Here is a 27,324-nt window from a genome sequence, read left to right as displayed (position 1 = left end):
AAGAAAGAAAGAAAGAAAGAAAGAAAGAAAGAAAGAAAGAAAGAAAGAAAGAAACTAGTCGACAAGTTATCAACAAAAGATTTTCTCTTTTGGGTAGCCTACTGATGTACCAGGAGGTGGCAGCACTGTCACTTCCTCGTGACGGGGCTGTTTGGTCTCCTGGCCCCGTGAGGTTTCACACAGACCGCGGAGGTATTTCGCCTTCAGGAAGCACCACACATTTGACATTAGCCAGCAGAGGGCGTTCACTGACATCTGACGAAAAACAAAAATCGGTCGCGTCTCTTGAGTTCCTCTCACATCCTCACATCCAGCGCAATCTAATGGCGTTGGTCCAACCCTTCGCGCCGAGCGGTTGGTTTTAGGAAGTGCAGAGGGTCTTTCAATTTTGTTACGCACTCAAGACACCCAGGAATAACCAGTCATGTCAACGCGTTGCTGCTTCGCCTTTCTGTAGTGCACAGAGAGGGTAGCCTACACTCATGTTGGTGTCATAACAGTCTGACAGCCGATACCTTCGTTTCAAGGTAAGACTGCTTGTTTAGTCTCCACACGTTCTCTGTGCCTTTGTGGACATTTATGAGATCATCTGGATTTTGTTTCCTGTGTCGACCTACTGATTTCTTGTCGTAAAGGGCTGGTAAACCAAGCCAGTGTTTCTGTCTGTTTTAGTGTGTTTCTATGAGTTCAGTTGATCTTCATGAGGAAAGACAACATGCGTTTTGTTCTCTGCATACGGGATTGGTGCCTGCCAGTTTGGCAGCATAGCCTAATGTTATTGTGAATACATAATTAACGTGTGACAGAACTCAACGTTTACTTGTCAGTTTCCCGCATAGCCTAGGCTACTGCATGTTGTAATCGGATTTAGCGTTACAGTTTCTCTATTTAGTCGAACCGAACCGAAGCTCATTTCCATTTCCATAGCCTACAATATGAGGGCCCGCCCCCATTTGCTGTCAACTGTATTCATAAGTAGTCTTTTTGACTATATGTAGCCTACATAATACCCGGTGGTGTGTAGATAATCTAAGATGATGTCTGGCGATGTAAAAGCATAGGCTATGGAAAAAAGTGGTTTGTTGCAGCTCTCTGATGTCACTGTGTTAGCATTTGTCAACCTACTGCAGTTCTCTCACTGCAGGTTTAGATCAAAGTATCGCATTGTAGCGTAGTGTCATCCTGAAACATTGTAAATCAGCCATAAGCCGTTTAACTCACCTTTTAAATGTAGGCTATTGATTTGACACTGGAGCCTCAAGGGAGGCAAACGCACTGAAATGACTGCAGTTCCATACACGAGTGGTTTTAGTGCACAAAATGAAAGAGTGAGCTCAGCTAAAAAGGGTCCTAGGCAGAACAAATTATGTAAACTCTTAGGTCATAGCCGACTCATCTAGGGTTCGCTCATTGCCAAGAGAGTTGTTGAGCTTGGCTTTTCTGTCTCAGCATATTAAATGCCTTTAGCTTGCACTGCGCTGAACTGTGGGGGTCATCATGCCTTTTTGTGCTGGACCACTGGGAAACAATGTCTCATGTACAATTCACAAGGTTCTTTGCTGTGCTTATTGGACCCATATAATTAGTGCTTTCTAAAACCCAAGATGTTTTATCCTTATTCATATCAGTCTAAATTGTGCATCAGTTTTTTTTTAGTGTCTAATGATTTCAGCATCATCCTACAATGTGAAGATGTGAAGACTGATGAACTATGAATTATGATCTCTGATGAATTCCCTATACCCAAAAAGTAGAGCAGATCTGTGTTCAGTTTGGGAAGAGTCTGTTGGATGGTGATGTTTGGGTGGGGCTCCTCACCTCTTCACCTTGAACCACAAGAGCTGGAAAACCTGTTGGCTTACAGACCCTCTTTAGAGATTCAGGTGCAAGGTGAAGGTGATTGGTCTACTGCTAATGACCTATTAGGCCAGGTAAGTCTATAACTGACTGTAGACAGTTCTCTCTCTCTTTCACTCCCCCTATCTATCTATCTATCTATCTATCTATCCATCTATCTATCTATCTATCTATCTATCTGTCTTTTCTCTTTCTTCATTCTCTTTTTTTTTACTTTAAATTCTGTCAAAATGGAGTCAGTTCAGCTCAGTGGAGGAGGTATTTGTATGTGATTGAGTCTAGGAGTTTGCTTTGTGTTGTGAAAGCTAAAACGGCCACTTGAATTCTCAGTAGGCTTAAATGTTTACCCCTACTTCCTTGTCTGGATCCCACCACTTCTTCAAAGCCAGTGGCCAGGGACTGTCACCTTTCTGTGGGTGTGAACGTTGCGTGAATAATGAAGATAGGGAGAGAGTGATGCTTACATCTACATCTGAAAGATATAGAGATATAGAGTCCAAATGTACAGTCAAGCAGAAGCATACATTGTGTTCTTGCTTACACACACACACACACACACACACACACACACACACACACACACACACACACACACGCCTCAGCCTGTTACTGTGCAGCCTAATGTGACTAAATGGAGGAGAATGTTTCTTTCATGAGTGTTGCTGGGATGGTCCAGCGTCCGGAACATTCTGTACCTGCCAACTCCTCTTCTTCCTGTTCCTCTCCTGCTCTCTGTCTCTCTAGCTGTCTTCTAAACACACTCCCTCCTCTCCCTCTCCCCTTTCTTCACACTTCTCTCTCTCTCTCTTTTCCATAGATGTATCCTTCCTCTCACGCTGTCTTCTGTCTCCTGGTCTCCTTCTCTGTCTCTATTTTACATTCTATTATTTACTTTCTCATTCATTCTCTCTCTCCCTCTCTCTCTCTCTCTCTCTCTCTCTCTAGCACACACACACACACACACACACACACACACACACACACACACACACACACTGCCTTTTCAGGTGCTCTTTATCTGTTTAAGTGAGATTGAGATAAGTAGTGGCAGCATTGAGAGGATGCCTGTTCCCAACACTTTGGCAGCTTAACAACTTATGGACAGCCATCCACTCAATATAGGCAAATATAAGACTGACAGACACATATGTATGGCCTTGTAGGTGCCATGTTACACTACAGGACACCTAGACTGAGTGCTAGAAACATGTCACCAGAAACTCTGAGGTAGTTCTGTCTTATATCACTTATATCACTGATAGTCTGTCCTCTGTCAGGTATCAGCTTAATGGCACTGGTCTGGTAGAGTCTAATCTTTCAAGCTTGGCTCTAATGATCTGGATTGTGTCAGCATTCCTAATGGCATGAGACACTGGTTTAGAATCCAGAGTCCGTCATTCCTAGCCTGACGTTGTCATACTCAAATTCTAGTCAGAATATGAGTCTGATACTGCTCCATAGTGACGTAATTATGGGGCTACAGGGGGGGAATGCCTCTGCACTCAATTGGATAGACCTAACCAATCAGAGCAACAAAATAGCTTACCGTGAGGTGTAGGAAGAAAACACACGAACCATCCTTCTTCTCCTATATCCCCTCCGTTTTTAAAAATAATTCTGTTGAACAGTGATATGCTACAAACATGTTAAACAGTTGGGAAAGGCTGTCGCAAATCCCTCGAACAGGTGGTCAATCAGAGATTTCAAACGAATGAGGGAACATGTCGCAATGCAACAGCGCTGTTTTCCCTTGATGAAAGTGAAACCACCAGTTTTTCCACATCTCAACTTTGGCCAAAGTTTTCAGAAATAATCGTTTTCAGTGATACAACCTCATTAAAGCAACATCAAAGAACTTTCCCTCTGTCGCACGCATGCTATTTGTTTATCCAGCACCGGCTTTGCAAATAACGATGTCCACAGACAAGGTAGAATATGTTGCACGATTTATAAAAAAAAATGTAGCCTACGATGTATTGCGACATCAGATGCAAGTCAAATTTGTAGTTTCTTATGTCTCATTCAATTGAACTACAGATCCGCTACCCGATCTGGGAAACTTATATAGTGCGGTTATAGCCGATAGAGGGCCGCGAAGCAAATGCAGAAGTGCCGTTCACCCTGTTACAAGTTGATGAACGACTGAAACGATTTTGGAAACATTATTTTAAGGTATAAAAAACTCTTTGGTGTTGCTTTAAATAATATGAATTTTCCATATGGGGTCTTAAAAGCCATGTATCCTTCTAGCCACAGCGTTTTTGTTTCAAAAATAAGCCTAATCTAAGCGTGCTCAGATGACGTGATAGACCAGGCGCTGTTGCTCACCTGTCCATTATCGTAAAGCCTGATTTGATTGGTCCGCCCGATTTAGGGCGATCATACTTCCACCACAATGGAGCAATGCCAGACCGAACTTCCCGTGGGGCGGGACTAAGTTCGGAATGGCACCCAGGCTAAGTCATTCCAGGACAAATTAAGTTAATTCAGACAGATACTTGATTCAGACTGGAACTAAAGTAGTAACCAGTGTCGGTTTTCTTGACAGTGAGCTGTTTTGTTGTTCTTTATGCTTTGGCAATACTGTATCTCACCATCATGCTAATAAAGCAACATTGAATTTGTAGGAGCAGTACCTGATTCAGACTGGAACTGGATTAAGAAAGGTTTTTGGTTCAGACTGGAACTAGAGTTAGACCAGTGTTTAATTTAGACTGGAACTAGAGTGTCTGATTCAGACTGGAACTAAAGTTAGACCAGTGTTTAATTCAGACTGGAAATAGTTAGTATTTAATTCAGACTGGAACTAGAGTGTCTGATTCAGACTGGAACTAGTTAGACCAGTGTTTAATTCAGACTGGAACTAGAGTGTCTGATTCAGACTGGAACTAGAGTTAGACCAATGTCTGATTCCAACTGCCTAATGCTGACTGATGCATGTGCTGGGAAGCTTAGATTTGGGCGTGCAGGCCGCCAGTGAACAGTGGAACACGGCTAAGCAGCTTAGGACGTCTGTGACCCCGATGCCATAAATAAACAAAAGGGGGAAAAAATGGGCTCCTGCTGTGCTGAGCGTTTGATATCTGTCAATCTTATTCTCCCCCTCTACCCTCCCACTGGTGCGCTCTGCTCTTTCTCTCTCTCTCTTTCTCTCTCTCTCTCTCTCTCTCTCTTTCTCTCTCCTCTCCCCCCTTTAGTGAAAATACAGCAGTGTTATTCCTCTCTTCTCTTGTTTCATCTCCACTTGTTTTGCTCTCCCCATCTCTCACTGCCTTCCTATCTGCTTGTCCATCTGTCCTGTTCTTGTCTTTCTCACTCCCAAGGTTATTTTAAGCCCCCTTTCTTAAAGCCAGAACTTTTAGATGATAAAATTCAGAACATTTAAAATGGAGAGTTGCTTGTTAGACAGGATTCACACGAGGCTAAGGTATATGGTTATGTCTGTATACTTTTTTCAGCTGCTTTTTATAGTCTTGAAACAGGTAATTCCATTCATAGCTGTGGTTCAGATCCACAACCTCTTTCTATGATAGAGAACCCTGACTTTCCAACCAAGGAATGTGTTCATATTTCTTTGTCGTGTGTTCTTTGAGAAGCCATGGACATAAAGGCTCTGAAGATGTAGGTGCCTAAGGGTTTACAGTAATAGACACTAGATTACAGTAAGGGTTGATCTGAGGCAGGGTTGATCAGTAAGGGTTGATGGCATAGGATATCAAACTATGGGAGTCAGGCCTGAACAGGGACACAGAACCAATGACACTGTAAACCAATTACCTGTCCCAATTACATTGTACTTCCGATTAATTTCTGGCACACACACACACACACACACACACACACACACACAGATACATACCATAACATCCAGTAGGTTACCCTTGGGATGCAGTAATGAAATTATTCAATTAAAGACTTCCCTACCGGTAGTGATGGCCAGCAGTAACAATGCATTACGTTACATGATCTACAGCTCCAATGACCATCAGTGCCAAGATGCTAACAAGCTGTCATCGGGCAGTGCCCAGATATATTGATATATTATTGTGTTAAATGCTCCAAATGTAAAGCACTTTGAGTTGCATTATGTGTATGAAAGGTGCTATACAAATAAAGCTTATTATTAGTATTATTAGTATTATTAAGATGCTAACAGCTAGCTATCATTAGTGCCAAAGTGCTAACAGCTAGCTATCATTAGTGCCAAGATGCTAACAGCTAGCTATCATCAGTGCCAAGATGCTAACAGCAGCACACTATGTGTCGGAATGTCAAGTGTATAGCTTCATAATAAAATGATTAATCATGAACCCTTTAATGTTGAATCTATGTGTAATAGATTAGTCAGAAAGGGAGTATTACACTCAGAGATGCTTAGGCCTACTTATCTTAATGGGGAGTACCCGTTCGGTGGGGATCACATAGCCACCCAATACTGCATTTTTTATTAAATCAGGTTGCACTTGCAATCAGTTGCAGAAAATTAGACATGGCTGTGTGACCTCAGGCAAGTTCAGGCAAACAACCCTCCTTGGGTTGCACATTACTAAACAACAGTGACTATGGCTAGTTAATGAAGACTGGAGAATGTCCAGAACTGACTTGACCCAAAAGGCCAGGGGCCATGGGGATGGAGCTTGGAGCTCTCAGGTATTTATGCTGAGCTCTGGCTCTGTCTTCCCCCGAGAGAGAGAGAGATGGGCAACGAGCTAATCCTCCTGCTGGACATCCCGGCCAATCCATTCAGGTTGACCCTGCGATCGAGCCTGAAGATTTGCACCACACACACACACACACACTCACACACACACACACACACACGTGTGAATGCTCAAACATACGCATAGATTCTATTGATATGCAGATTCATGCACACAGCCTTTAATAACACATAATGTGCCTCATTCATATGCACACACAGACTGCCTTTTTCATGCATACTACACACATTTAAAAAACACACAGACACACACACACACAGACATACTGCCTTTTTCATGCATACTACAACACACATTAAAAAACAAACACACACACACACATACTGCCTTTTTCATGCATACTACATACACTCATTTACAAAGGCAAAGCATTTATTCAAGCAACCACACACACTCCCACACACATACAAACACACACAGACATACACTGTTCAACCTAGTGTCCATCGGTTCAGATCCTCACTTGACATCCATCTCCTAATTACAGTGAGCTTGTCTTTGCCTCCTGAATGGAAAGCAGATCCCCATGCAAATCCCCTCATCTCTTCTATTCATGTAATCTGCTAAGTGATAGGCTCATCGCTCAGCTGAGACGAGATGAGATGGAACGAGACATGCAGAGAGAGAGACACCTTGTTTCCCTTCACCGACAGAGTTTGGCCAGAAACCAGCACACCCCAAATCTTCCACCTCCTCCTCCCACTATCTCCTTCCCTCTCTCCTTTCACTGCCTCCAGCTTCTCCATCATCGTTCTCTTCTGCAGCTCTCTCTCTCTCATCAGTTGGGATTTCAGTCATCACGAACGCTGCAATTACTGGAATTCCTGGCACGGAAAGGAGATGTAAACTTGTTTTTGTTCGAATTTGGGGAAACCTCCCACTGCATTGTTGTGTGATGTGGGTGTGTGTTTTTTTGTCTTTTGTAGAACTGTGCCCAGAGGGGTGTGGCCTAGATAGTTCTGCCCAGTCCCTGCAGATCTGCACAGGAAGTTTACTAAGCCATGGCTCTTTGACTTCCTGTGCCCCTGATGAAGTTGTTGTTGAAAGCGACTCTGCTTGTAAAGGGTTCTGGACAAGACAGGCTACAGGGTGAAGACCCGCTGCATCATTTGCTGCACCAGACAGTGATTTTGTAAGAAGCTCAATCCCATGTTTTTCATCAACAGGAAACAACAATGTCTCTTGCGATCTCACTTCCTGTGCGTGACTAATGGGTGTTAGTGGAGGTCAAACCTCAGACTCCTAGCACTGCTGTTTGCAGATGAATTGAAGGGCAGTGGCCAGCGGCCTCTCTCTGTCCCAATGTTTAAATATGTGGTGGGAAAGGTGTGATAAGCACAAGGGTGTCATAAAAGGCGTGGGTGAGGTCTTTTTCTGTCAGCCTGACAAACACACTAGGCACTTGGGATTTATTATTTTTTCACAGACAAAGAGTGGGCAGTTTTTTGAAGGCTAGACTTTCTGTAGTTTTGCCAAAAATGTGATCAAAACTGCCTTGCCTATAAAAGTGATGTAAAGGAAGGACTAGCCTTAATGCTGCGTGATAGCATGAAGAGTAGTGACTGACTTTTTCCCTGACGCACAGTAAAGGACATAGGCCAAAACATTAGTTTTTTTACTTGTGTGAGCAGGCTCTGCCACATCCACGTAGGTCATCATTTAATATGTACACCTAACCCAATTATGTAAGTGGAAGAGCGTCCACTTCACTCTCATCTCAACCTTAGATTTAGTGGTCACGGCTCTGACGGTCCATGTCCCTTTCTCCTCCCACAACTCCCTCACTGTGGAAAGCTTGACTGAGGTTCTGCAGAGTATGTAGGCTTTCTCTCTCTCTCTCTCTCTCTCTCTCTCTCTCTCTCTCTCTCTCTCTCTCTCTCTCTCTCTCTCTCTCTCTCTCTCTCTCTTCTTTCATTCACCCCCTCTATTTTCCTTTGCCGTTTACTTTTCCTCCCCGATGACCTTAAACATCACTGTCTGAGGTTTCAGTTATGTAATTGACAGTGCCCTGGGAAAAGATCAGCTTTCTGTGGACCTGAATGAAATGATTGTTTCTCTCTTTCTGACATTTTTTCCCTCTTGTATCAAACACTCTATCTGGCTCCTTAAAGCGATGGTTTGGAGTAATTTCACTCTAGGGTCCTTTGCACCATGACCCCGAGCCAAACCCCCTCCCAGAACCTGTTTTCCCTTGGTCGAACCCTGGTCGAGTAGCGCTGTCAGAAACGAATGACTTTCTGCAGGCGTAATGGAACCAACTTAGTATCTCGTAAATTACCCCACTAATAATGCCCTGAATGGTACGAAACTTCTACAGTAGTACAACTATGTTCTTTACTCATAAAACAAGGCATTGAAAAGTTTGTAAGTATACCAGGAGTTTGTTTAAATAACACTTGTCTGATGGATGCTACTATCTGCTACTATCTACCACTGCGTCAACGTTACTTCCGTGATTTGGGAAAAGCCCGTAAAAGTCCTGGCAGGAAGCATGCATAAGGATGTAGATCCAGGAAATATTTTGTTCGTAGTACCAGTTTGCAACAATTATTAGTTAACACTAAGTTGTAAACACTAAGGAAAAAAATATTAAAAACTGGATATACCAAAAAACTTTGATGTAATCGCTTCCTACCAGGACTTTTACTAGCTTTTCCCAAATCACGGAAGTTCGGATCACGGATTTCACTTAGCTGACCCTTTTGTCCAAAGTGACTTACAAAAAGGAGAACAAAAGGATACATTAGTGTACCATTACTGCTTTGCATAAGAAAATAGAATGACTTCAGAGACAAGTGCAGTGTTTCCCACATAATTGAATTCTATTTGTGGTGGTAGGTGACAGGGGGTGTTCACAGTTTTAAACAAATTTGTGCAACATGGTTATGATGCTAACCGGATTTAATCACGATTTAGCCTTAGTCGTCTTCTATGCCAACAACAATCCTTGCAGGATTTTTTGTTTGCTTTAAATGTGCATGCAGGTACATTGAGGGACAGAGAGGCTGCGCAAAAGTGCACATAGCTCTACAATGAAAGGATTTCATCCAATTTAAGTAGTACAACACAACATAGAAAATCATTGTGTGGTGGTCAATGCTGATATTGTGGTGGGCCGCCACAAATAAGTCAATGTATGGGAAACACTGAATAGTGAAAAGTAAAGGGATGTCGGTAGACAGCCTGATACTAGACTAATTGAGAACTTCCATGAAAATATCCACTGAAAATAGTGTGAGAGAGAGTGTGTGTGTGTGTGTGTGTGATGGGGATCTGTGATGATCACCCATGTTATCCTCGTAATGGAATCTCCACTTCATCCAAAAGTCATCCTTTAATGCCGCACCCTCCGTTTCCCATTCAGTGAACCCTCTGTCGCGTGTGTGTGTGTGTGTGTGCGTGCGTGTGTGTGTGTGTGTGTGGGCACGGGCACGGGCACGGGCACGGGCACGCTTTCTCTGGTGTAATCTCATGAAAGTCATGCCCTGGTTACGTGATCAGAATCACAGCACAGTTAGCTTCTCCCAAGCCCTGCCTAACAGCACAGAGAAGCGGAGGAGGAGAGGAGAACCATATAATGCTAATGCTAATCTGTGTACTTTATAGAAGAATAAGAAAGGGCCATTTTGTATGAGGGGTAGGTGTCTGACTTTTGTGTGGACAGTGTGTGTGTGCAGTATTTCCCACAGAATTAAATTCTATTTGTGGTGGTAGGTGACGGGGGTGTTCACAGTTTTGAACAAATTTGCACAACGTGGTTATGATGCTAACCGGATTTAATCACGATTTAGCAGTCGTCTTCTATGCCAACATATAGATTCTGTGCATGCAGGTTCATTGAGAGACAGAGACAAAAGGAGAGGCTGTGCAAAGGGCACACATAGCTCTACAATGACAGGATCCAATTTCATCCAATTTAAGTAGTACAATATAGAAAATCATTGTGTGGTGGTCAGTGTTGATATTGTGGTGGGCCGCCACAAATAAGTCAATGTATGGGAAACACTGGTGTGTGTGTGTGTGTGTGTGTGTGTGTGTGTGTGTGTGTGTGTGTGTGTGTGATGATGAGAGGGCGAAAATATCCTCTCACAGCTTCTGATCCTGTTAAGTGCTGACAAATCCCTCAGTGGTAATGACCCAGCAGCAGTTGTGCTGATTCAAGTGTCCATTCACAATCTGACATGGCCGAAACAAATGACATCCACACAGCAGTTTTCAAACTCAATTTCCTCTCTCTCTCTCTCTCTCTCTCTCTCTCTCTCTCTCTCTCTCTCTCTCTCTCTCACACACACACACACACACACACACACACACACACACACACACACACACACACACACACACACACACACACACACACACACACACAGAGTAACATAGCTATGAGTGACAGTCTTATTGGCCTTAACCTACATAGAGTATAAATAGAGATCACGTAAGCTGTGGTATGGTATTATGCAACATTTCTGCCGTCTATTTATATGTGATGTTATTGAAATGAAAGTGCAGGCAAAGGGCTGAGGAGGGCCTGTAGTTCCTCTAAGCTTGTCAGCGAGCGAGAGAGCGAGAAAGAGAGAGAGAGAGAGTGTGAGGAAGAGAGAGAGTGGTTGAAAAAGAGAGAGAGAGAAAGAGAGAGAGTAAGAAAGAGAGAGAGCGAGAGTGGTTGAAAAAGAGAGCGAGAAAGAGAAAGAGAGAGTAAGAAAGAGAGAGAGAGAGTGAGAGAGTGGTTGAGAAAGAGAGAGGGAGGGAGGTCTATCGGGGAGAGAAGGGGAGATGTGTGCATAATGAAGGGCTGCTATCTGCAGTGACGCACGGGTGCACGCTCATACTCTTGAGAGGGCTAATTTAAGCAACCTCCTCCATGAGAGGGCATCCAGGTGTATCTGTCTGTGTCTCTGTGTGTGCATGTGTGAGAGGGAGTGCGAAACACACACACACACAAAGACACACACACAGACACACACACACACACACACACACACACACACACACACACAGTCTGATGCCCTAGCTCCGCCAGCTATGTTGGTTCCACCTGCCCAGCTTCTGTTCCAGCTGTGAGGTGCAGTGAGTTGGAAATGAAGAGACACGTCTGGGTATGTCTGGCCAGTGAAAATCCTACCATTTTCTCTCTGTCTCATTTAATACTAGTCTTTATCCTCTCTCACTCCCTCTCTTTTTCTCTCTCTCTCTCTCTCTCTGTCTGTCTCTTTCTCTCTCTCTCTCTCCCTCTTTTTATCTATCTATTGCTCTCGCTCACTCACATAGATGTTGCACATGTTCAGTTCCAGATGTTGCATCCTGCTTGATGCACGTGTGCAATGGAGGTCTAAATGCAGCAGGAGAGGTGTGGTCAGCACTTTAGAGAACACAGCAGGACCACCATGTTTAAAGATGTCCCTTCTTCAGTCTCTGCCCGTCTGAAGCTTCTTAAACGTCACACAATTTCATTGCACAAACACACGGGGGAATTAATAAACCTCTGCGATGAGTTCCTATGTGTCACAGAAAGGAGGTGGAGGTGGAGGAGGAGATGGCCAGTTTGACTTCTCTGCCTTACTTGTGAAGCATGTTGGTCAACTCCTGTTGTTTTGAAATGTGCTATACAAATAAAATGACTTGACTTGAAAAGCAAACAAACATATTCTTCCTTTGCCATAGGATTTGTTTGTTGTTTCGAACAGCGTTGTTCAATTCTGGTTTGTTTGTTGTTTCCTACTTTGTGTGTGTGTGTGTGTGTGTGTGTGTGTGTGTGTGTGTGTGTGTGTGTGTGAGTGTGTGTTTGTGCGTGTGTGTGTGTGTTTGTGTGTGTGTACGTGTGTGTGTGTGTATGTGTGTGTGTGTGTTAGCCTGAGTTGTTGGTTGTCTGTGAGAGGATGCACTCTGTTAGGAAGTCTAGCATCTCTATTATTGTGTGTTTGTGTGTGTGTGTGTGTGTGTGTGTGTGTGTGTGTGTGTGTGTGTGTGTATGTTCATGCGTGTGTGTGTGTGTGTGTGTGTGTGTGTGTGTGTGTGTGTGTGTGTTAGCCTGAGTTGTGGGTTGTCTGTGAGAGGATGCACTCTGTTGGGAAGTCTACCATCTCTATTAGTGTGTGTGTGTGTGTGTGTGTGTGAGTGTGTGTTTGTGCGTGTGTGTGTGTTTGTGTGTGTTTACGTGTGTGTGTGTGTATGTGTGTGTGTGTGTTAGCCTGAGTTGTTGGTTGTCTGTGAGAGGATGCACTCTGTTAGGAAGTCTAGCATCTCTATTAGTGTGTGTTTGTGTGTGTGTGTGTGTGTGTGCGTGTGTGTGTGTGTTCATGTGTGTGTGTGTGTGTGTGTGTGTGTGTGTAAGCCTGAGTTGTGGGTTGTATGTGAGAGGATGTTGGGAAGTCTACCATCTCTATTAGTGTGTGTGTGTGTGTGTGCGTGTGTGTGTGTGTGTGTGTGTGTGTGTGTGTGTGTGTGTGTGTGTGTGTGTGTGTGTGTGTGTGTGGGGGAGGGAGGGGGTCTTTGGCTGTGTCTTTGAAAGCTGGGATGTCTGAATGGCCTATCACTAAAAGCAGCCTTCCACAGAAGCAGATTCTTACATCATTATTTAATGGGCCATGTCGGAATATCGGCAGACTGTTTGTGCATCTGGTGGTAATTCCGAGCTTGGTTTTCTATTTTTAATTCACGCATTTCATATGCCTCCGTGGATAAAATCCTTTGCTTGTTCAGGGCAGATCATCTGTGTGTGTGTGTGTGTGTGTGTGTTCCACTCCGATGGGCTTTTCGTCTATCAGCAGTATAATGAGATTTATCTGTGCTAACACCATTCAGACAGCACAAACTCCACATCTCTCACAGACTTACAGTACATCCATTCATAATGCTGCAACACACGCGAACACTAAACTCACTTTCACACATTTTGTCTATGAAATTTACTGTAGTATGCCACAGTTTGATATATGTAATGTTGGTATTGATATTCATAAATCACTTGTGAAATTGATGTATTATTGACCCTTGCTCCTCATACAAAGGAAGGCCATGTTTCCCTCGACTTATGAGTCCTTACTCAATTCTGCCCCCTTGTGGTTGTATTTCAGTATGAGTGTTTATTTTTCTCTGTAATGGTCTTAATCTAGTGCTTAATGGGGAGACTACTGTAAGCTTACTCACATTTGCATTATGTAATTGTTTTTGTTTTGAAATGAGCTCAAAAGCTTATGATTATGTCGACATGAATTTCCCCAAAGTCTTGTCTCTGAGCCATGACCAATGAATAGCCTGACAGAACCCCTTCTGAATCTAGTCAGACAGCCTCAGCTTCCACAAGGTATATTAAAATCATGATATACTCAAAGTTAGTGATCGGACGTCAACCATGTCAATCAATAAGATTACCAGTGATTTTTGGACCAGAACAGAGAAGGAGGGAGAGAGGTTATTACTCAAATCTGTGGCAAGACTTTGCTGAGGTTGTAGGTCTTGCATGACGTAGACTTATTAATTAATTATGAATTCCATGAATTATACCAAGAAAGTACATTCAGGCGACATGCCAAATGATGAAAATGAAGTACAATTGACCGCTTTTAGTCCTTGACCCCTCCTTCCTGAGTGTGAGACTGACCAGTGTTGTCATCCGCAGGCGCCGTGAGTGACGGAGCACCATGACAACCGACACCATGGCGATGGAGCCCACCACGAGGGCGGAGGACATCAGCAGCGGAGAGCTGTCACTGGAGCCGCTGCAGTCCTGCAAGCTGTGCCTGGGGGAGTTCACCCCCGAACACATGACCGCCCTCACACACTGCCACTGCGTCTTCTGCACGGTGGTGAGCATAGACACACACACACACACACACACACACTCACACACACACACACATGCACATAGATATGCAGACACACACACATGCAGAGACACAAACACACATATTCAGACATACATTCACATTCACACACATATAGAGAGATACACACACATATTCACACACACACACACACACACTCATGCTGTACACATATGTAGAGAGAGACACACTCTCATGCACACACCCACAAGTTTTCTTTTACTGTATTATTAGTAGACTGTAGTAGAGGACACCTCCTCACTAAAGTTGGCCCTCTCTCCTCGACATGGCTTGCTTCCAGACTCTTATTAATGTGTGTGGGTGTTTCATGTTCCGTGTTCCAAGTTCCATATTCTATTAAATCCCAGAGTTCCATTCTGGAGAACAGAACCAATGATCTACAGTATCTCCCTAGAGTTCTCGTTTGTATCATACATAATAATTGCACAGATAGATGGCATGCTGTGTTCATACATACTGTAGATGCTTTTGTGATGGTAATCAATGGCACACCCAAAACCATTACAGCACAGAGCCTATGTACGTCACATATGTACGTCACGACTCAACCCAGATGTGTAGAGTCTGTGTGTAGACAGTCACACAGCCTCCAGCCAGGCTGATTAGGGGAATGATGATGAGGGGCTGTTCCCTGTCCCACTGCAGGCGTTGGTTCTCTGAGTGAATGGAAGAGTCCTGGGAGGGAGAGAGGGAGGGAGGGAGGTTAAAGTCCTGGCGTCTGTGTAAATTAACATATGGCGAGAACATTCCAGTGTTAAAGTGATGATACATGGGGCAACTTCTTGAGCAATGTTGCTGGGCAACCACATAACCAGTTCCATTTATTCTGATTGGATGATCATGACAACTTGCCTACTGATGATTAAAGTTCTCCAGAAAAGAAACTGTGGCCAAATATCAATGAGAAAATGCCAGAACCACAATAATGAGGAATGTTGCCCAGCAACATTGCTCAAAAAGTTGCCCCATGTATCATCAGCTTTAGAGGGTTATGTCAGATGCTTTCACAACTCTAAAAGAATCCCTACTTTCCTCCAAAAGTTTTTTTTTCATCTACTTACAACTAGTGTTGTCTTGCTACTCACTGTAAAATGTTTCATTTCAAAGTCTGAACTACCACACTATGCACAGACCGGTGGTGTAGTCTACGTGATACGCAGGACTATGCAGTATACCCAATTGAAAAGCATCACCATCTCAGTATACCCACTAAAAATAGGCAAGGATTTGTATTAACATTTGGGGTTGATCACAGTATACCCACTACAGTTAACAAGACTACATCACAGTATACCCACTACAGCTATCTAGACTAGACCACTGGCACAGACCTATGTTGTGTTGCAACCTAAAACCAGCTCAGGAAAGTCAGAAACACTGAAGGTGTCCTCTTAAGCTCCTGCATACCTGCACATTATCGTCTTTCTTTATTCATGTTGTAGAGGGCAGCCGTGGTACTGGTTAGGGCTCCGGGCTTGTAACTGAAGGGTTGCTGGTTCGATCCCCGACCCAGTAGGAAAAATGTGGACGGGGGAAGTGGTTGAGCACTGCTCTCCCATGCCCACATCCACGGCTGAAGTGCCCTTGAGCAAGGCACCTAACCCCTCACTCCTCACTAATTCACAGGATCAAAAGAGTATATATACTTATACTTACTTACTTGTATTAATCCAACTGAGGGGGTCTATCTAGTGGTTTTATTCACCATCTTCCTCCTGTGTGTTGTGTTGTCTGTGCTGCCCCAGTGTCTGAAGCAGTATGTGGAGCTCCTGATCAAAGAGGGCCTGCAGACGGACATCGGCTGCCCGGACTCGGCCTGTCCGCAGCAGGGACTCCTGACGGAGAGCGAGGTGAACTCTTTTACTGAACATGGAACATTGTTTGAATGTTTTATCGCAGTCCACAACGCTTATTTTTTGAAGGTGTGGTTGATTGAATTATGTATTGTCACTGTATATTGTTTTTGTATATTTTTTGGGGCTTTTATGCCTTTTAATGCGACGGGATAGTGGAGAGTGACAGGAAATGAGTAAGAGAGAGAGAGTGGGATCCGGAAAGGACCACGGGGCAGGAATCGATCCCAGGTCGCCGGCGTACGGTGCAGGTGCTCCACGGCTGTCACTGTATATTGTTGAGGCCTGTCAGATTGGGTTTCGGTTTAGATTGGGTTTCAGTTTAGTGAGAGTTGTTTGAGCTCACTGGCCAGGTGAGGTCAGTACTAATGTGTCCACTGCTCTCTCTCTCCCCAGGTGGAGCTCCTGGTGCCTTCAGAAGTGCTACAGCGGTATCGGCGGCTTCGCTTTGAAAGAGGTGAGCAGCCCATGCAACCAGGTGTCATGAGTAGACTATGTACTATACTCTAGACCATGGGTCACCAAACTAAGGCCTGCGGGCCGATCTCAGGCCCGCCACCCCCCTTTGACTGGCCCCCCAGCCCCTCTGCCCCCCACTACTTAAACCGGCCCTATGAGGCAATCCCCAAAAGTCGTCATGGCCTATTTTTTAAAATTGCTTTTTGGAAAATAATAACATGTCTGCATCTGGTATTTTGTTGTTTTTTGTCTGCAGTGACAGACAACTCACGCGCACAGAACTGTCAGTGTTCAGGACAGCAAAATGGCTAGTGTTAAACGAAAACTTGATAGAGAGTGCAGAGTTTTCAAAGAACAGTGGACCAACAATTACTTTTTGTTCAGTGTAAGGACTGTGCAGTTTGTATTATATGTAAAGAAAGTGTGGCAGTTTTCAAAGAATATAATCTGCGTCGCCACCACGAAACCCGCCACATTGAGTATGCTAGCTTGCGAGGGTAAGCAAGAGAAGACAGGATTCGAAGGATGAAAGGCGGACTGGCTGCACAACAGAATATATTCCTTCGCCAAACTCAGGTCAACCAGGCTGCTGTCCGAGCTAGCTATAAGGTAGCTCACCTACTAGCTATCCATGGTAAGCCGTTTACTGATGGGGACTTTGTTAAAGTATGCATGTGGATAACACACCTAGTATGGTTGCCAGGACTCAAGTGTTGATATAGTAGTGGGGATAGCTGTGCCAGGCTAGTAATCTCTACTACACAATTTTGGTCTGGGTCATACAATTCTATGTTATATAGCTGACCCGCCCCCCCCCCCCCCCCCCCCCCCCGCCCCCCCAGAGTTAAAAGTTTGGTGACCCCTGCTCTAGACCACTAGGGGATGGTGGTAATGTAGTGGCTAAGGAGCTGGAGTAGCATGCAGTAGCCTGAAAAGTCATGAGTTTGATTCCCGGCTGCCAGCATTGTGCTCTACAGCGAGGCACTTAACCCCGAGTTGCTTCAGGGAAACTGGCCCTGCAGTGAACTAACATCTGTAAGTAGCTTTGGATAAAAAAGCATTAACCTAATAAATAAATAAAAGATGTAAACCCACAAGATGGATGAGCATGCATTAACACACCACACGTGGGGCAATCACACACAGGCTACCAGAAGGAAGTCCACACAAACACACACAGCAAGATGACACAGGCAAGTGCATAAGACTAAAGTGGCCCTGGGGTCAGTCAGGGCTCTGTGAGCAAGTCTCTTAGGCCCCCGTTTAGATGCTCTCGCTCATTCCTCTCACCACGGCCCAGCGGTTCCCAAAATAGCCTCAGCACCAGAGGGATGCTGCTGCTGACAGCACATCAGAGTCCTCTTATCCAGCACAGGCTTTCTAGAAAGATCTGAGATTGTATTTGTTTTTCTTTTATGGTCTTATGTTATTGTGTGTTATGTCGTATGTAACAATAGCTTTGGCAACACTGTTCTCATACAGTCATGCTAATAAAGCAACTTGAATTTGAATTTGAATTTGATCTCTTAACCAGCACAGGCTTTCTAGAAACATCTCTCCCTCTGTGTGCACTGGCACTGTTTCTCTGAGAGACAGAGAGAGAGAGAAAGAGAGAGAGAGAAAGAGAGAGAGAGAGAGAGAGACCAGCAACACACTGGAAGATGAGGCATTTAGTCTAATGAATTATGTGTGGTGTCACATTTGTATAAAGATCTGTGTGTGTGTGTGAGAGAGAGAGGAATTTATATAACAGAGCAGAAGATGAAGCATGTAGTCTAATTAAGTATGTGTGGTGTCACATTTGTAGAAAGATCTGTGAAGTATGTGTGGTGTCACATTTGTAGAAAGATCTGTATGTGTGTGAGAGAAAGGAAGTTCATATGACAGGGTGGAAGATGAGGTATGTAGTCTAATGAATTATGTGTGGCTCCACATTTGTAGAAGCATCTCTGTGTGAGAGAGGCAAACTGTCATATAACGAGCAAGAAGATGAGGTGCTGAGCCTAATGAATGACGTGTGGTCTGTCGCATTTGACTAATATTAGTGCCTCCCACAGGGTCTCAGAGACCAGACCAGGCTGTCAGGGAAACGGATGCAGTCCAGCCGGTCTCCTCACCCAAAGGGGTCATCCGAGCTATTTTTAGCCTCGCCGAGCGTCTTAAAAATAGAATTGAGAGGAACGGCAGCGTGCGCTGAGAAAGGGAGAGAGAAAGAGACACTCATTATATTGATTCCTCATCTCATAACTGCATAGGTTGCTGTTTTTTTAGTAAATCCGTCTCTCAAGACTAACAATAGTATATTGATGTGTCTTAGAAGCAACCATTAAAAGCTGATGTTCTCCATGCCATCCTTTTCCATGATCTAGGCTTGTACAATCTTAAATAGGAGTACATGATGTATATTAGATTATGTTTTATACTTTGTCTTGATGGGTGAAACTAGAAAGTACATAGTTTTTTGCATCTAAATCTATACATAATTAATTTCCTGTGTATTAGCTGCATTGTGTATAAACCGCAGGACAGTGTTTTATTTTTGCTGTGTACCTGTGTATTAACTGCAGTGCCTAATGAATCAGGATCAGATTTATTAATCAGAATCAGATTTATTAATGAGTTTTAATCATATAATTTATTGTGCTTATAGAGCGCCAAAACATTAGACATGTATCATGGCGCTTTACAGAATGTAGGCAATCAGAGAAAAAGGAAAGAAAGGAAGAAAAGAAAAGAAAAGAAAGAAAGAAGGCCCATGGGTAACAGGGGCGAGGAAAAACTCCCTAGAATTGGAGATACATATAGGAAGAAACCTCGAGCAGATCCACGACTCAAGGGCCTGACCCATCTGCCTAGGGTCAATACAGGACAATAAGGTCCAAATGCATATGATAGTCAGGTGTAGAGAATAGGACATGGTGTTTAAAGCACCTGAGGTGAAAGTTACAAGAGGTTGGATGATTACGATTACGGTATGATAATGCATTAATCCTGATTTAGTGTCAGAAAGTCCAATAGTCCAGCGTTGGAATTGTCCAGGGGAAGGGTGTTGTCAAGGGGCATGTGGTGGGTCGGCAGACGGGCCAGGAATCCGGGCAGAGTTGTCATAGGCAGGTGATGGGTCGCTAGGCTGTACGGGCCAGGAATCCAGGTAGGGGGACAGTAATAGGGCAGTCGAGGATGGGACTTCAGGTGAGATAGGTGAGAGGAGGGCCAAGCACACGGATAGTTGATGAATGGTGATGATATACCTCACAAGTGAGGTACAGTAAGGGGGAAGAAAGAGAGATGTAGAGTGGGTTAGTACTGAAAATCCAAATGGTAATGTCAATAAGTAATCAGTGGTACTATATATTGTTACAGTATACCATAGTGATATAATAGGCAAGAGAGGGAGAGTTGAGAGAGAGAGAGAGAAGGGGAGAGAGGAGGGGGGGGTTGTATGGCGTGGCACATAAAAAGTCCATGACAGCACTATGCTATAGCACCATAACTAAGGCATGGTGAGGGGTAGTCGACACCAGCGCAGGTATGGTCAGTGACCACCATCGCACACGTGACTGGAGTGCCAGTCACACGAGGATTCAGCAGGGTGGTCCATATGGGAGGCAGTAAAGAGGTATGTTTTAAGTCTAGACTTAAAAATAGGGAGGGTGTCTGCTAGTCGAATTGAGGAAGGGAGATTATTCCAGAGGAGGGGTGCACGGTAGCTGAACGCTCTGCCTCCTAATGTAGTTTTTGAGATTCTTGGAATTACAACAAGCCAGTATTCTGTGATCGTAGCAGTCTGAGTGGGTTATATGGGACTAGGAGATATATATTCTGGTGCCTGGCCATTAATGGCTTTGTATGTTAGAAGTAATATTTTGAAGTCAATGCGACTTTTAACAGGCAGCCAGTGTAGAGATGCCAGGATAGGAGAAATATGTTCATATTTTTTAGTTCTAGTGAGTGTGCGAGATGCTGAATTTTGTATAAGCTGTAAGCTCTTTAGACAGGTGTTATTGCAGCCAGTGTAGAGCATTGCAATAATCAATCCTTGAGGTGACAAAAGCATGGATTAATTTCTCAGTGTCTGGTAAGGCTAAAGACTTCCTTATCTTTGAAATGTTCCTTAAATGATAGGTCTTTTTTGGACCTAAAACCATGACTTCTGTTTTATCGGAGTTCAAAAGCAGGAAATTATTTGTCATCCATGTCTTTATGCCTCTTATACATGTGTCAAGTTTGGCTAACGGAGTTAATTTGTCAGGTTTTATGGAAAGGTATAGTGGTGTATCGTCTGCATAAGAATGAAATTGAATGCCATGTTTCCTAATTTCAGAGCCTAGGGGAAGTATATAGAGAGAAAATAACAGGGGCCCTAGTACTGAGCCTTGAGGCACCCCATATTTTACCATAGTCTGGGTAGACGGTTTATTGTGAACCTGTACAAATTGTCTGCGGTTAGAAAGGTATGATCTAAACCAAGCGAGTGCTGAGTCTTTAATGCCTATCAAATGTTCAAGCCTGTGGAGTAGTATGTTGTGATCTATGGTGTCAAAGGCAGCACTGAGGTCCAGGAGGACCATTATTGATATGTTCATTATCGGCAGCGATGAGGAGGTCATTAAAAAGGCTGATTCAGTACTGTGGTGAGCTCTGAAAAAGGCTGATTCAGTACTGTGGTGAGCTCTGAAACCAGACTGATATAATTCTTGGATTTTATTCATTTGCAAGAAGGCACCAATTTGTTTGGACACTATTTTTTCTAGTATTTCTGACAAAAAAGGGAGATTAGATATAGGCCTATAGTTGGCCAGGTTGTTAGGGTCAAGGGTAGGTTTTTTGAGGGATGGCTTAATAACAGATAACTTAAACGACTGTGGTACATGCCCTGATAGCAGTGAATTATTTATAATCTGGAGCAAAGCATTATCCAAGAAAGGCAGAGCAGTCTTCAGAAGATGGGTAGGAATAGGATCTAGTAGACTAGTTGTAGATTTTGATGAGGAAATTGTGGAAGTGAGGTCTAATATGTCGATAGGTGTAAATGAATTTAACGTTGTTCGTCTCATCTGTGATTCAATTATGTTTTCGCTACCGTTCAGCAATGGAGTATGAATATTTGGTGAGACTGATTGGTTATTAATCTTATCTCTAATTGTTTCAATTTTGTCATTTTGTCAAGTTTATGAAGTCATTACTGTTTAGGCATATAGGGATAGATTCGGTTACTTCGGTGTGGCTCTTTGTCAGGCGGGAGATTGTGGTAAAGAGAAATTTTGTAATTTTTGTTCTTCGATCAGCGAGGAATAGTAGGTTGACTTAGCTTCGTTGAGTGCTTTTTTGTAGGTGATAAGGCTATCTTTCCATGCTTGGCGAAAAACTTCCAAGTTAGTGGTACGCCATTTTTTTTTCAAGTTTACGCGCTGTTTGTTTAAGGGTTTTTGTCTGTGTGGTATACCATGGAGCACACCTTACTTGTTTTCTTATTCTCTTTTTGAGTGGTGCTACTGAATCAAGGGTTGAGCGTAATGAGTTCATCACATTATCAGTTAACAAGTCAACCTAGAAGAATGAAGAAATACATTCCCATGTACAGTATACCTTGCCCCTGTGCATTAATTTCATAGCTGATGAAATTTTACAAAATCAATGTATACACCTTGGTTAATAGGCGGGGGAATTGCGGCATTTTTTTGGGTATATCATCTCCGTGTTGCTGTGCTGCAGAGGTGCTGCTGGATCCCTGGCGGACGTGGTGCCCGTCCTCCTCGTGCCAGGCCGTGTGCCAGCTTCAGAAGGACGACGCGCAGGACGTGCCCTCCGTGCAGCGTGTGCGCTGCCTCGTCTGCAGCACCGAATTCTGCTCAGCCTGCCGGACCCAGTGGCACCAGGACCAGCCGTGCCAGGAGAGCGGGCTGATCACCAGCCTCCTACCGGGGGATATCAGGTACAGGGACCTGCTATGCTAAGTTTGAAGTTAGTATGAAGTTTGCCTTCAACCTTACTCGCATTGCCACTGTTCCAACTTGTCTACTTGGTTCTCCATAGAGATATGACTAAAAAGTTCCAATTCAAAACAATATAATTCAAATTAACAGTGTATTATTCCTGAAAACAGACCCTAGCTCCCTAGGTATTTTTTTAATGACATTTTACGTTTTTCACCAAACTGTTAAGACAACTCTCTGCCTGGTGTTTATCTCCCATCAGCCCCTTCTGTAAGATTGAGGATGAGGACGCCCCCATCAAGCGCTGCCCCAGGTGTAAGGTGTACATCGAGAGGGATGAAGGCTGCGCGCAGATGATGTGCAAGAGCTGTAAGCACGCCTTCTGCTGGTACTGCCTGGAATCACTGGATGTGAGCATTTCCATCAGCTTCTCTGACAAAAAAGGGTTACACTTGACAGTATCGACATAAGAGTGACAGGACACTGTCATGAACGTGTGATAAACAAGTCATAAACGTTTATGACATAACGCTTCTGTTATTAAGTGTCACTCGGTTTTTGTCATAAGTTAGGATTAGGGTTAGGTTTAGGGTTAGGGTCAGAGTTAGGTGAGGGGAGGTTAGGATTAGGATTAGGGTTCATGTGTCATGACAGTGTCATGTGTTCATGACATTATCATGTCACTCTTATGTCAATACTGTCAAGTAAAGTGTTACCAAAAAAGGTTTGTTCAAAAAACTGTGGAACAAACTGTGCAACTGTCCATATATTTTCAGGATGACTTCCTCCTGATCCATTATGACAAAGGGCCGTGCCGGAACAAGCTTGGCCACTCTAGAGCTTCCGTCATCTGGCATCGCACTCAGGTATACATGGGAACATCCATATGAATATTATGCATACTCATACTCATATATCTTTATATACTGTTATCAACAGTGATTGAAAACAAGTCTGAGCTATGCTTAGTTTGATTATATTTGCAATGTGTATGGTAAATGCTGCCCCCTGTGGTGATAAAGGAAATAGGTGGCTCACAGCCAGAAATACTCAAGTGATTTATATTGATCCTATGAAGTGTATTCTTTTTTTAACATAACTCAACTTTTTCATAGACTCATATCTATTGGTTTGCCCTGTTACTGAGAATGTCACTTATTCTAATAATATACTGTATCTACTACACTTATTCTAATAATATACTGTATCTACTACACTTACTCTAATACATGTAATATACTGTATCTACTGCACTTACTCTAATAATATACTGTATTTACTGCACTTACTCTAATAATATACTGTATATTATACCTTTTTTCTGTCCTCCATTGTCTGTGTCATCTCTCCTCCTCTGTCTGCTTCTCCCACACATTCCTGTTATCTCTCCTTCCTTTCTCTTCTGCTCATGTCCTGATCTCTCTATGTCTCTCTCTCTCTCTCTGTCCTTTCTCTCTCTCTCGTTCACAGGTGGTGGGGATATTTGCTGGCTTCGGTTTGCTGCTGCTGGTTGCCTCCCCTTTCCTGCTCTTGGCCACGCCCTTCGTGTTGTGCTGCAAGTGCAGGTGTCGCCGTGGCGACGACGACCCGCTGCCCACTTAATGGGTCACAGGTCACCATTTAGGTCAAAGGTCACATCAGGACCGCCTCCGCACCTCTTGAAACCGCCGGAACCGAGCTCCACCAAGAGCGGACTGCGACCAGTGCCGCAAACCGACAGGAAGCAGGAAGTCCCATTTCCTGTGCAGCTTGGTGGTTACCGTAGTTAACAGCCTCTGTCAAGGGGCAACTGTCCTGTCTCTCCTCTATAGAAGCTGATTTTGATGGAAGGAGGGACCACAGAGAGATGGAGGGAGGGAGAGAAAGAGAAAGGGAGAAAAGTTGTAAGGGAAGTAAAGCATGTAGCAAAGAATTATGTCCTTGTAAAGGGGTGTTTTGCTTCAAATTCTCAAATTGTTTTAAATTCTCTTTTCTGTTATTCTCTTCTAAGTCCACTAAAGAGACGTTTATGTGCTCCACCCAAAAAGGAGGAAAGCTTGTATGTAATTTGTTAGTCTTTTCATCATGTTAGTATTTGGTATGTAGGAGTTTTTTCTCCCTTTTGTGGAATTGCGGTCATCCCAAACACCCCTCATTATTATCCCAGCATCTACACTCATGATTTTGTGCAATGTATTTTCCACACACAGGTCTCATGCTCATTTATGTTTGCAAATGCCAAAGCAGAACTTACCTCCAGGCCTGTTCACAGGCCACCAATTCACCTCCAGTCTGCCATCCCCAGTCTTCTGTCATGAGGTCAAGATGTGGCCAATCCACTTTCCTTTTTTAGTTTATTAGTATTAGTCAATCTGCTGGTCAGGAAGGGTGGTTCAGAGGTGCAATACCCAAAACACCTCCCAGTAGCAACCAGACCAGCTCCTCTAGACGTTAGACGAAATGGCCTGTATGTTTGAACCACTGATCTTCTTCTTCGTCTTCTATGTCCTACTGCCAGTGCTCCTTACTGAGGTTAAGGTGGCAAATTACATGATCCTATATGGCTCACTCAAGCAACAAAGCAGTGTTATATTTGTCCACTAGGGGTCAGTCTTGTAGCTTTGTGGCCTGATGCCTGTATTATGATTGGTGGTGACAGGACTGAGCATAACCTTTCTAGGTGCATCAGATCTGTAGTGTAAGAGGGAGCTATTGAACCAGATCCTGAAAAAAATACTGAATTATCTACCTAAGTAGATCCAGGACAAACAAGAAGAGGCATGTTGCAGCAGAATATTATTAAGTTAGACAGGTAAGAATTATATTATTGCCACAAAAAATTGTAAATGAAAGAATTACATTGCATGATGAGCTACCTGTACAGACTCTGGTCTGTAAAGTGTCTTTTAAGAATATTAATGTAACTGAATACAGATTACATTCATTTCTCAGCAGGTAGATCAGATTGCAATTCTGTTGTTTTAAGCCTGGTCCAATAGCCACCAATAGCCGATATTACAACTAAGGTTATGTTACTTGACTTGGTCTTTTGTGCTAACTGTAGCAGGTAAAGCAGATGTTATAATTTCATTACTTTCACCGGCCAATATATCTGTTCTAAGATGTGATACACTAGAAAGGATAGCTTTTATAAAATAAATCATCACTTTGGATTATTATCATCAGGCTTATATCAGTAGATGCCAGGTAGGACGGGAATGTTATAGAGTTCAGAAAGTTTCAGTTGTAGTGTTTTTCATTGTTTGCTCAGAAACTATGACTTGTTCTGGATTTATATGAGTTTCAAGGTCTGGGGGTTAACAGGGTCCAAGAGGTGCCTAATGAGCTTCTTTTTCAGCTTCACCAGTAAGGTTAGAATCATATCTTTGCCAAATCTGAGGTAATGGCCAAGTTGTGCAATTCTCAGAGATTCTAAGATTTTCTTTCTTTTTGCTTTCTTTGAACAGCTGTTGTTTATTAAACAGAGGAGTACTGTTTATTGAGTGAAACCTCATTCTGTATTTGTATTAGATCACACATTATTGGCCTGTTTTCTATTTTGTAATTTATATTACTGTATCCTTGACCCAGATAAGATATATGAATGGTTTGGAAATGGTACACAATGCTGATGTACTCTTTCAGAAGGTTTTTGTCTTGTAAGGTTCCTTCTGTTTGTGGAATAAAAAAAGTTGAGCATTCGCTTTTACCTTTTTTCTTGTATATTTCAGTAGTTTTACCTTAAACAAGTTTGATAGACACACAGATACTTGGTAGTTATTGGTACATCATCTTTTTAATGATTTTTAAGGCTGAACCTGAACAGATTAAAACAATACTGTGTTTTCCTTGCATGACCTACATCTAATATGCGCTTCGGACTTGTAACCAGAGGGTTGCCGGTTCAAACCCCGACCAGTAGGCACGGCTGAAGTGCCCTTGAGCAAGGCACCTAACCCCTCACTGCTCCCCGAGCGCCACTGTTGTTGCAGGCAGCTCACTGCACCGGGATTAGTGTGTGCTTCACCTCACTGTGTGCTGAGTGTATTTCACTAATTCACGGATTGGGATAAATGCAGAGACCAAATTTCCCTCACGGGATCAAAAGAGTATATATACACTTATACTTACTTAATAAATGGTGGTGGTCAGAGCTTTGATGTATCACTCTTCAGAAGTAAAACAAACAAACGTATATATATCACTTTTCATGGCAAAGCAAACAGGCCGAAGCTTGATTGTGGACTTGAATCCTCTAGAAAAAGTAACCTACATTTCAGATGTTACTTTAATAACATGGCAAAATCAATGTCCTAATTCAATAAGAAATATCCAAAGCACAGACATAGGTGTGTCAGCTCATTGTCCCCACACATGTACATGTGCATTCATTTGGAAGACTCGTTTTGACAGCTTTATATACATGAGGGACTTTGCCCACCATTTAAATTAGGGCCTTTAGAGTTTAAATTAGGGCCTGTTGGCCCATAGAGTTTAAATTAGGGCCTGTTGGCCTATAGAGTTTAAATTAGGGCCTGTTGGCCCATAGAGTTTAAATTAGAGCCCACTGACTCCACCATAGACACAAAAGCAAGTTTCTTCTTGTCCTGGTTCACCTCTGCTGAAACCTGCCAGGTGACACTGGTCGTTTGGCCAGCATGAGGGACAAGACCTA

General features: G+C 43.3%; 1 protein-coding gene across 1 annotated transcript; it reads left to right on the top strand.

Annotated features, from left to right (window-relative positions):
• Positions 1–265: 265 nt before the first annotated feature.
• On the top strand, positions 266–26,350 carry rnf144ab (ring finger protein 144ab). The gene is made up of 8 exons (XM_076272398.1): positions 266–527; positions 14,197–14,383; positions 16,168–16,272; positions 16,672–16,732; positions 22,450–22,669; positions 22,933–23,080; positions 23,447–23,536; positions 24,141–26,350. The coding sequence occupies exons 2-8, from the start codon at positions 14,219–14,221 to the stop codon at positions 24,270–24,272; spliced, it is 921 nt and encodes a 306-aa protein (XP_076128513.1). The 5' UTR covers positions 266–527; positions 14,197–14,218; the 3' UTR covers positions 24,273–26,350.
• Positions 26,351–27,324: the final 974 nt, after the last annotated feature.

The sequence above is a fragment of the Alosa pseudoharengus genome, unplaced genomic scaffold (genome assembly GCF_046254945.1).
Source record: "Alosa pseudoharengus isolate Yale_2024_CS ecotype anadromous, Long Island Sound unplaced genomic scaffold, YU_APseudo_1.1 YU_APseudo_1.1_scf_7, whole genome shotgun sequence".
Taxonomy (NCBI): Eukaryota; Metazoa; Chordata; class Actinopteri; order Clupeiformes; family Clupeidae; genus Alosa; species Alosa pseudoharengus.
This window is presented reverse-complemented; position numbering and strand designations above follow the sequence as displayed.